The sequence below is a fragment of the Cuculus canorus genome, chromosome 2 (genome assembly GCF_017976375.1).
Source record: "Cuculus canorus isolate bCucCan1 chromosome 2, bCucCan1.pri, whole genome shotgun sequence".
NCBI classification, from domain to species: domain Eukaryota; kingdom Metazoa; phylum Chordata; class Aves; order Cuculiformes; family Cuculidae; genus Cuculus; species Cuculus canorus.
In genome coordinates, this window is record NC_071402.1 from 1946870 (window position 1) to 1958058 (window position 11189).

General features: G+C 51.7%; 1 protein-coding gene and 1 long non-coding RNA gene across 2 annotated transcripts in view; one reads left to right on the forward strand and one right to left on the reverse strand.

The window, feature by feature from the left end:
* The window catches only part of ARHGAP39 (Rho GTPase activating protein 39), a 142010-nt gene extending 132165 nt beyond the window's left edge, over nucleotides 1–9845 (reverse strand). Inside the window, exon 1 of the mRNA XM_054058841.1 lies at nucleotides 9716–9845. Within this exon, the coding sequence (XP_053914816.1) occupies nucleotides 9716–9726 (11 nt within the window). The 5' untranslated portion in view covers nucleotides 9727–9845. The remainder of the gene's footprint in view (nucleotides 1–9715) is intronic.
* LOC128851257 (uncharacterized) lies at nucleotides 715–8364 on the forward strand. The gene is made up of 3 exons (XR_008448534.1): nucleotides 715–865; nucleotides 1492–1643; nucleotides 7593–8364. It is a non-coding gene; the product is annotated as an uncharacterized LOC128851257 (long non-coding RNA).
* Nucleotides 9846–11189: the final 1344 nt, after the last annotated feature.

Below are 11189 nucleotides of genomic sequence, written 5' to 3' on the forward strand. Positions count from 1 at the left end.
CGTCAACATGAATATTGGCTGTAGACCAACATCTCGTGTCATGCCTGCTCTTATATCAGAGCAGCCCTTAGGCAGGGGTCAAGAAGTTGAAGGGAAGGTTTCTTAGGAACTGGAGAGGTTGAGGAAGCATCGCCTTTCAAACAGGCATTGTGGCACCGGACCAGATTGCCCAGAGAACTCATGGATGCCCCATCCCTGGAGGTGTTCAAGGCCAGGATGGACGAGGCTGTGAGCAGCCTGATCCAGGTTGAGGTGTCCCTGCCCATGGCAGGGAGGGTGGAAAAGGATGGGATTCAAGGTCCCTTCCAACCCAACCCATTCCACGATTCTACAGATTGCTGTGAAGAGAAAAGGCAGGAAAGACATCAGGAATGTGGCAAAGACGATGGGTTTCAAATCACCCAGACCTCAGTCTCCTTTCCACCTGGGAAAGGAAAACAGCAATAGCAATGGGAAAGATCCCTTTAGGTGTCCAGCCACCAGCTCTGCCCATGGCCTAGAGGACAATCCCCAGAAGCCTGAGGTAGCTACCATGGCTTGGGCAACCTCTTCTCCATCTGCCAGGAACCGTGGGGAACTAACCTTCTCTTCTCCCTTCTCCGCGCAGCAACTGGATTGAACTCCAGTGAGGGCTGAAACATGATCCCAACTCCTAAACTGCAAGCTGGAGAGGTCACGTTCAGCCAAGCAGATGCAAAGCAGGGAATCAGAGCCCAGCAGCCTGGGCAAACAACCTTCCTCTGTGCTTGTTTCACCCAAATCCCTTTGGATTGAGAAGCGGAAGAAAACCACAAGCCTCGCCGAGAGCCTGCTGATCCGGTCAGAGATGCGGACGCACAAATCCCTCAACTCTTCACTCCAAACAGTGAGTTTCCTAATTCATTCCAAATGTTCCCAACCACATTAAAGGTTTTTGGAGTAAGAGTTGTTTGTGTTTTTGTTATATTGGGGTTTTTTAAGGCCTCAGTCACCACCGTGCACCCCGCACGTGGAGAAGGCTCTGCAGGATTCCGCCTTTGAGGGGACGCGGATTCACAGATGCACATGTTAGATTAAAGGCAGCAAAGCAGCTTAGGAAGCAGAAACAACAGCATGCAGCGAGCTGACTTCCAACAGGATTCAGAAAGCACTTAAGAGACAGCTTAATTACTAATAAAAACAACGATACATCCGTGTATCCTCCAAAGCCTTGTGTGCGTGCTCTGGGCACTGCTTGGTCAGCTTGAGACTCAGTCTTCAATGTAAGTCATTCAAGAGGGACACCAAAAAACCTGACCCAAAAAGAAGCAAGAACGGGTCTTTGGAAACAGTGTTTTTTTCCCTTTGGAGTCCACATGTAGCTCCACATCTCAGCACGTTGCCTAGGACACCATTTAATTTGTAGTCTTTTAAAGGATTTGGACTTCCAAAGAGGGACTAAACACGCCAGACAGATCATCAGTTCACTCTTGTAACCTGAATTCCACTTTACGGTCAATCCTTCTCTTCCAGAAAGCAACCTGCTACTTCACAGTCAATAAGCGATTGCACTTTTCCATCTAATGCGATGATCTCTTCCAATGAAGAGCGAAGAGCTTTTCACTTGGAAGAAACGCTACGGAAAGATCAATAAAAATCATAATCCTACGGCTTCGATTCGCAGAGTAAGTAACGGTTTTGGATGGTAAAAAGCTTGGGTTTCCAAACATGTCGCCCGTGCAAGTCATTTACATTCAAGCAGGGTGAGGAGCAGAGAGGGAAGATCAATAAAAATGCAACGAGGCAGACAGAGAAATGTCAGCACCTCGGGAAGAGGCAGCCCAGGGACCACATGCTTCTGACCAGAGTCCAAATGGACGAGATACATGTGTGTTTCATAGAATCATAGAATAGTTTGGGTTGGAAGGGACTCTAAAGATCCAACCCCCTGCAATGGGCAGGGACATGTCCCACTAGATCAGGCTGCCCAAGGCCACACCCAACCTGGCCTTCAACACCGCCAGGGATGGGGCAATCACAACTTCCCTGGGCAACCTGTTCCAGTGCCTCACCACTCTCATAGTGAAAGAAATTCCTCCTTATATCTAGTCTAAGTCTCCCTCTCTACAGGTTACAGCCATTCCCCCTCGTCCTATCGCTCCATGCCTTTGTGAAAAGTCCCTCCACAGCTTTCTTGTAGGCCCCCTTCAGGTACTAGAAGCCTGCTATAAGGTCTCCTCAAAGCCTTCTCTTCTCCAGGCTGGTGTTTTGGAGGAGCTACACCACAAGGAATAACCCAGCTGCAGCCCAGTGATCTTCCTACTCCTCTTGGTAGTGAGGAAGGAGGAGACCACATGGCCAAAATCAAACCCAGAGAGCAGTGATCCCTGTCTCCAGGAATATTTTACTGCACCACACCAAAGTCTTTTCTTGTCCCATCTGTAGAATGGCGACAATGTTGGGGTTGTTCAGCCCAGAGAAAAGAAGGCTCCAGGGAGACCATAGAGCAGCTTCCAATACTGGAAAGGGACTCCAGGAATGCTGGGAAGCTGCTCTTGATCAGGAAATGCAGAGACAGGAGGAGGGGGAATGGTTTTAAGCTGAAAGAAGCGAGATTCAGATGAGAACTTGGGAAGAAATTCTTCCCTGTGAGGGTGGCGAAGCACTGACCCAGGTTGCCCAGAGAAGTCGTGGCTGCCCCATCCCTGGAGGTGCTCAAGGCCAGGTTGGATGGGGCTTTGAGCGACTTGATCCAGTGAGAGGTGGCCCTGTCCATGGCACCATAACAGAGCAACCTGCGAGACACCGCCAGGCCAAATATCAACCAATCCATGGCTGGACAAGCCACCAGCAGCCAAAACACTAGCAAGCCAAAGGCACCCATCCTTTATAGAATCATAAAATAGAATCACAGAATCACTAGGTTGGAAAAGACCTTTGAGATTATAAGCCCAGCAGTACCTGTCCACTACTAAATCATATCCCTAAGCACTTCACCTCCCCACCTTTTAAATACTTCCAGGGGTGGGGACACCACCTCCCAGGGCAGCCTCTGCCACTGCCTGAGAACCTTTATGGTGACAAAATTTCTCCTAATGTCCAATCTGAATCTCCTCTGGTGCAACATGAAGCCATCCCCTCTTGTCCTATCACATATCACTTGGGAGAAGAGGCCAGCACTCCCCTCTCTACAACCTCCTTTCAGGCAGCTGTGGACAGGGATGAGGTCTCCCCTAAGCCTCCTTTTCTCCAGGCTAAACAACCCCAGGTCCCTCAGCCACCTCTCAGAACCCTTGTTCTCCAGCCCCCTCACCAGCTTCATTGCTCTTCTCTAGATGCATTTCAGGATCTCAATGTCTTATGCCACATTCAAGCCAAGATACCACCTCCTCCATCCTTTCCACTCCTCATTCCCATCCAGCAAGAGCTTTCTTCCCCATTAAACCATGTTTAACATCAGCGCTAAAGAACAATTTCAACATTAACCCAGAGGCAAAAAGCTCTGCTCCGTCCCAGAAACACAACTTCCAACCCACATCCAATCAAGGAACAAAACCTGCTGTCCGTAAAACATAGCGAGCGAAGCCTTCTCCCTTTGACAGTCTATTTCAGGCCTCATTTGCTGTGAGGTTTATGAGTTGTTAATCAACGATCAAGAATTTCCACATCTTTCCCTGCAGTAATCGTGGTTCCTGCTTTCCAAATTGCACCCGTGGGTTACTCCACATCACGGTTAACAAGCCCCCCTCTGCCCATTTCCATCTTCTCCCCATTTCTTGTTTTAAAATACTTGAAAAAAACATTTTGGTTTACATTTGTGGGGAAGCGCTGGAAGAGATTGCCCAGAGAAGCTGTGGATGCCCCATCCCTGGAGGTGTTCAAAACCAGGTTGGATGAGGCTTTGATCAACCTGCTCCAGTGGGAGGTGTCCCATGGCAGGGGAGTTGGAAGTGGATGAGCTTTGAGGTCCCCTCCAACCCAAACCATAACTCTGTGATGGATTTACCACAGTAACACACTTGAGGAACGGACCAATGATGCCTGCGGTGGTGCATGAGCATGAGTTGATGGAAAACTAATCCATATTCTGGTAAGATCAAGCAAGACAGTTTATGACAGCACAGCACCTCAAATGGTAGCACTGCTCATAAACTCCAGTCAGTCCTTCCATCGTGTTTCTGGTTCTCTAATCCTCTCTGATTTATGTCGCCCAGAGGAGTCATGGATGCTCCATCCCTGGAGATGTTCAAGGTCAAGTGGGATGGGGCTTAGAGCCATCTGATTCATTGGAAAAGGAGTTGGAACTGAATAAGCTTTAAAGTCCTTTCTGACTCAAACCACGCCATAAATCTCTGATGATTTGAGAGCGTGGAGCTGAGGTTATCCATCACCTATCAACCACCTGGGACATCAAAAGTCCGAGTGATGCATTTGGCTCCTTAAAAAAACAGGTGTGGATAAGGACCGCCTCTCACGGAGCTGTTTCTAGGAATGCTTAAAGGACAGGAGCAACCCCAGCAGCCAGAGAAGCAAAATAAATCCAATGACCAGATCTGCTAAGGCTGGAGAAACAGCGATGGATGAAGAATGTGGGAAATGGGGCACCTCCCATTGTAACAACACAATGTGGTTCTTTCACCGCTAGTGAGGAGCCAGTAAACCGAGAAAACCAGGGCTGGGGGTTCCAGCGAGGAATTCAAGGTGTAAGGACTAATTCCAAGGGCACAGCACAGATGCTGTCTAGGGAGAGCTCCGCTTCTTTCCTCTCAACACCTGGAGTGCATTTATCCCTCGCTTGCTTCTTGGCAACTGGAATTAAAAATAGCCAGCCTGGATTAGGTGCAAAGTGAAGGAAGTATCACGGCAGGAGTGTTTATTTTGGAGATGGAGAGGGAAGAGGAAAGGTCTGGGTTCAATGCGCTATCTGGAGCATGTAAGGAAATAATCAGTGAAGCAAAAAGCAGGAGGGAGAGCACGGCAAGGGACAAGGAATCGGTTTGTAAAGGTAAAACCACTGCTGTGCAGTGAAGAGTGGTGACAGCCCAGCCTAAACCTCCAACCTCCAGTGCATCCCTGGAGCTGGGCTCCTTGGGGTACCTTCAGCCCTGCTGGATCACACACAAACACCTCTCCTGGAGTCAGCCCAGTCCCCAGAGACTTCATGGTTGTGTTTAGTGATCTTGTTCCCACATGTATTTCCAAGTTACTAGAGTTGAGCTGCTAAGTCTTTCATCTTCCAGAAGAGGAACACCACACCACAAGTCTTTGGTCTTAAAATGGTTCGAGGACAAGTCGTGGCTGACCCACCTCTGGAGGTGTTCAAGGCCAGGTTGGGTGGGGCTTTGAGCAACTGATCCAGTGGAAGGTGTCCTTTCCCATGACATGAGGGCTGGAACTGGATGAGCTTCAAGATTCCTTCCAACCCATTCCATGATTCTATGATTTGAGCCTGACCTGAACCGGTCTTAAACCAAGACGCCTACTCCCAAGATACTATGTCTGCTGCCTTGATTACAACTTACACAGAAACCTGCCTGGAAAAATCAGACCTGGATTCCTGACTTACCCAGCCTGAATGCAGGTTGAGCAGTCAGAGCGGCTTGACCCAGCAGAAACAACGGTCAGGGCAGTTTGACTGATGGAGGAGAAGCCCCAACAGGACTTGAGAGACTCAGAGTTGGAGTTGTTCAGCCTGGAGAAGAAAAGGCTCCGTGGAATCCTTAAAGCAGTCTCCTAGTGCTTAAAGTGAGCCTACAGAAAAGCTGGGGAGGGGCCCTTGGTCAGGATGCACAGGGATAGGATGAGGGGGAACAGTTTTAAGCTGATAAAGGGGAGATTTGGGTGAGACATTAAGAAGAAATTCTTCCCTGTGAGGGTGGTGAGGCCCCGGCGCACGTTGCCTCGGGAAGTCATGAAAGCCCCATCCCTGGAGGTGTTCAAGGCCAGGTGGGATGGAGCAACTTGATCCAGTTGGAGGTGTCCCTGCCCATGGCAAGGGGTTAGAACCAGATGGGATTCCATGATCCTGCCAGGATTGGCTTAAGGATCTTGGAGACTCGGAGTCCTAACTGAGAGATGAGTTGTAGACATCACAACAACCTGGCTTTCAACTTGCTGAAAGCCCCAGCTCTAATAACAAAATTATGAACAGCCAGGCTGCTGGGATTGTCCCAGATCCTACCAGGTTTTCAGTACCGAAGAGATGGAGGAGCAGCTCTCCAAAGCGGCCGGTCAGACTATGCTGTGTTACCTCTCTACAGTTACAACCTACCATCACCGGTCCAACATGCCCAATGTAGGCTCAGAAGAATGAGCCAGAAGGGTCTGACCTCTAAATCGGACTGAAAAGCATCTGCTCAACCTGTAGCATCCCACGGCTCTTTCTGCTGCCATGTTCATTAGCGCAACCTATTAATCTTCATCAAGAGTAAGCCCAGCATCGCTGTTCAACTTCAGAGCTGCAGCAGCTCTCTCGGACCAACCATAAAACCACTTTGTGGGTAGAAAGTGGCTCCTGTCCCACCAGGACAGCAGCAGCCAAAGAAAATTCCCAAACCAAACCACACATGCCCACCAACCACACGCTCAGTGCTGCTGGCTATCAGGAAAACCCTCCATGAAACACAACAGTGGGATTTGGAAAATCTTCAGCTGCCTCACTCTCCTTCCAACCTTGTCAGGTTGGACTGGATGACCCTAAGGGTCTTTTTCCAACCTAAATGATTCTCTGACCCCTCTTCCCTGCTCTAAATACCCCAGCCCGGCAGGAAGTCCCACAGGATGCAATGGTGGGACCCATCCTGGATTTATCCACACTTATCCTCCCGATTTGCCCATTTTGGATTCAGCTGTGAAGCTCCGGGCTCTTGGCCAATCGAGAGCTGCAGGTTACAGGAAACTGGCATTTCTGCTCCTCTTATTAGGACAGTTAACGACCTAATTTAAGCCATACTATATATAACTAGGAATTACAGCTCCTCAAATCACAGATACCCAGCTGTGAGCCCTTTTCCAGCACCTACACATCAGGAATATTCATTTTACCAGCAGAGCAAGTTTCCTCCCTCCCCTCTTTTTAAGCTGAATCCTGATGCCTTGCTAGCAATCTCCTTGGAAAAGCTCCTCCAAACCTATCTCCAGTTCCTTTGGGAGGGAGCTATGTGAAGACATCTGGCTTGCAGATAGGCCAGACCTTGGATTCAGCTTGATTTGTAGCAGGGAGAACACAGAAACCATGGATTTACCCTGCCCATGGCAAGGGGGTTGGAACTGGATGATCTTTAAGGTCCCGTCCAGCCCAAATCATTCCATGATTCCATGATTTACCCCGGCAGCGGCTCCCTCAGCACCAGAGCAAAAGCTTCCTCAGAAAGGGCTTCATCGTGTGCTTTTCTTCCCAGAGGAAGAGCACTGGAATTGTCTTTCTGAAGGGTATTTGCATAACACAAGTCGTTGGGATTATCATTAAAGAGTCATTTGGACTTGAAAGCCATCCCAGGTAGAACTGAGGGGGTGGAATGGTGGAACTCAGAGATTCCTGCTCCATCCCACGTAGAATTCAGAGGGTGCAATGGTGGAACTCAGAGATTCCTGCTCCATTAGAGCTTGATTAATCCAAATGTTTGGCTGTTAAGATGTCTCCAAGTACCCGGACATTGGTACCAACCCAGAGGCACCGGATGAAGCCACCAGTGGGCAAAGATCTACGAAACCCCATGGGAGATGTCTCTGCCTCCCTTGCACCTATCCTAGAGATACGGAAGGAACACAGAGCTTGTCCTTTGCCCCCCCAAAAAAAGAGGAATATGGCATGGAACGATACTTGGGAAGAGACCTACAAGAGGGATTTCTCGGCCAACGTAAGATCGTGCTAGAGCATCCAGACTAATTTAGATCCACGAGGACCAAATCTCATGCACCATCTGCCTCCCTCTTCTCCTCCCCGAAGCCAGCAGCTTTGGAATCCAGAATCGCCAGGGTGTTGGTTCCCCCTAGCACTGCAGAAACCCGTTCTCAACGCGACAGATTTTCCAGCGAGGTGCAATCACGCCGGATTTTAACCAGCGCGTGGTGCATTAACATTCAGCCGCAGCTCCCGCTCCGTGGAGGAGATCAACCAACCATCCATGGACAGCAGCGGCAACAGCACGGCCACCGATGGATGCTGGCCTGGTGGCATGAACATCTTCCTTACTCAAGGTCCAGATCCAGCCTAACGCGAGGCAAAGCCCTGCCCAAGCCACCTGCTGCTTGCAGGCACCCGACAGCTCCTGCCACACTCCTAAATTCCATTAATTTGCTCTTAAAAGCCTTTTTTCCCCCATAAGCCCCACTGTCTTCATGTGCCAAAGTGGAGTGGCTGCGGGTTTCTCTGCAGAGGTCACCCAAGGGTTGATTAAACTGCGATCGCCAAGGAAGGAGGGGGGGATAAAAACCTCCCATCCTGCAGTTTTTTTGCAGCTGGAGAATGCAGGGTTGGGAAAACGCAGGAGGGGGAAAAAAACCAACCAGTAGCTCCACATCCATCATGGATATGGAATAAATAAATCCCATTCCAGCATAAACACCACAGTTTGGCTGTTTTGCCCCCCTCCCTCCAGGATCAGTGCATCCCCTCCCCATGCTGCAGCCTTTCCAGCCCGAATCCCAACCCGCATCCCTGCATCCACACCCACTCGCCCGCCACCCTGTCCCCCCCTCTCGCTCTGCCACACCTCACACCTCCGTAAAAATACCTTCCCTGGCTGCATCCCAATGGGAAGGGATCCATCCCAATCCATAATCTCCCGCAGAGCATCCACAGGGAGATGGATGGGGTGGAATCCAGCCCCTTCATAACCACACTAGGGAGCAGGGTGGGATCCAGCCCTTCCAAACCCGTCCACCATGGGGAACAGAGTGGGATCCAGCCCCTCCAAAACCCTCTGCCATGGGGAACAGGGTGGGATCCAGCCCCTCCAAACCCCCATCGGGAGCAGGATAGGATCTAGACATTCCAGGGGTAGCAAGGTGGAATCCAGTCCCTCCATCATGGGGAGCAGGGAGGGATCCAGCCCTTCCAAAACGCATTCCTCCAGAGGGAACAGGGAAGGATCCAGCCCTTCCATGGGGAGCAGGGAGAGATCCAGCCCTGCCAGGAGAAGTAGGGATGGATCCAGCCCTTCCAAATCCCTTTCCAGGGGGGAGCAGGGAGAGATCCAGCTCTTCCAGGAGAAGTAGGGATGGATCCATCCCTTCCAAACCCCCTTCCATGGGGAGCAGGGTAAAATCCAGCCCCTCCACAAGGATCAGCGAGGCATCCAGCCCCACCACACGGATCAGGGTTTGATCCAGCCCTTCCAGGGGGAAGCAAGGAGGGATCCAGCCCTTCCAGGGGGAAGCAGGGAGGGATCCAGCCCTTCCAGGGGGAAGCAGGGAGGGATCCAGCCCTTCCAGAGGGGGAGCAGGGAGGGATCCAGCCCTTCCAGGGGGGGCTAAGGAGGGATACAGCCCTTCCAAACCCCTCCAGCGGCGAAGAGGACGGGATCCACCCCCCCTCCCTTTCCCAATGCCCCCTCTGCAAACCAGGGTGGGGACCCATCCCGTCCCCTCCCCTCCCCAAGAGGTGTTGGGGGGGAATGAAAGGGGACGCAGACCCCTCTCAGGTCCTGAGAAGGGTCTGGGCCGCTTCAAAGAAGGGGAGCATCCTCCCCTTAGCTCCCCTTCCCTATAAACATCACCCCCCTCCATCTCCTCCCCCCGCGGTGCCGGCTCTCACCTCTCCGCCATGTTCCCGGCGGGTCCCCTTACCGCTGGGTAGCGGTGCCGGTCCCGGTTCGGCCTCCCATGGCTTCTCCGGTGACCGAAAAAAAAAAGCCCCTCGTTTCCCCCCCACCTTTTCTGCTTCGCTTTGCTCTCCCCCCCCCACCCCCCCGCTGCCTCCTCCTCCTCCACCCCCGGCTGCGAGCGGAGCGATCGCTCGCGCGCGGCGCCGCCGCGTCCGCCGTCACCAGCGACAACGGCCAATGGGGAACGGAGGGGGCGTAGCCGAGGAGGTAACCACGCCCCTATCGTCGCGAGGCCACTCCTCCTTCATGCAGCCACGCCTTATCTGTGTGGCCAAGCATTCATTTGCATGGACACGCCTTCCTCTGCGTAGCCACGCCCCCTCCGCAGCGCCGGCCATTGCGGAGAGGGGCGCGCGGGGGGCGATGGGAGTTGTAGTTCTAAGGGCGGAGGGGGCGTAGAGGAGGCGGGGGGCGCAAACTGTGCGCCCACGTTGCACGCGCAGTGCATACACAATTCACGCGCAGTGCACATGCGATGCACGCGAGGTGCAAAAGATGCACACGCGACGCACGTGCAATGCAGATGGAGTGCACACACGATGCACATGAGGCGCACACGTGATGCGCACGCAATGCACACACAATGCACATGTGGTGCACACGCAATGCACACACAATGCACACGTGGTGCACACGCCTTGCACACACAATGTACACGTGATGCACACGGAGTGCATACGTGATGCACACGCAATGCACACGCAATGCACACGCAATGCACACACAGTGCAAATCAATGCACACTTGATGCACATGCAATGTGTGCAAAATAAACACGGCATGCACACGCAATGCATGCAGTGGACACACAATGCACATGTGATGCACACACTATGCAAAAGAGATGAACACACGATGCACACACAATGTTCACAGGGCGCACACGATGAACACGCCATGCACATGTGACATACATGGGAAGCACATGCAATGCACATAGAGTGTATGTGGGGTGCACACGTGATGCACACCAGATGCACACGAGGTGCACTCGTGATGAACACGAGATGCACACACAATAAACACGCAGTGAACACACAGTGCACACACAATGCACACGTGATGCAAAACAGCTGCACAAGTGATGCATATGCAATGCACACGGAATGCATATGAGATGCACGCGTGATGAACATGAGATGCGATCGTGACACACACACAATAAATACGCAGTGCACATCCGATGCATGCAAGGTGCAAGAGATGCTCATGCAAAGCACACACAATGCAAATGCGATGCACACAGAGTGCACACATGCAATACACATGCAATGCACATGCAATGCAAAAGATGCACTCATGATGCACATACTAAGCACACGGAGTGCATATGCGATGCACATGAAAAGCACATGCAATGAACATGCAATGCACATGGATGCACATACTATGCACACGGAGTGC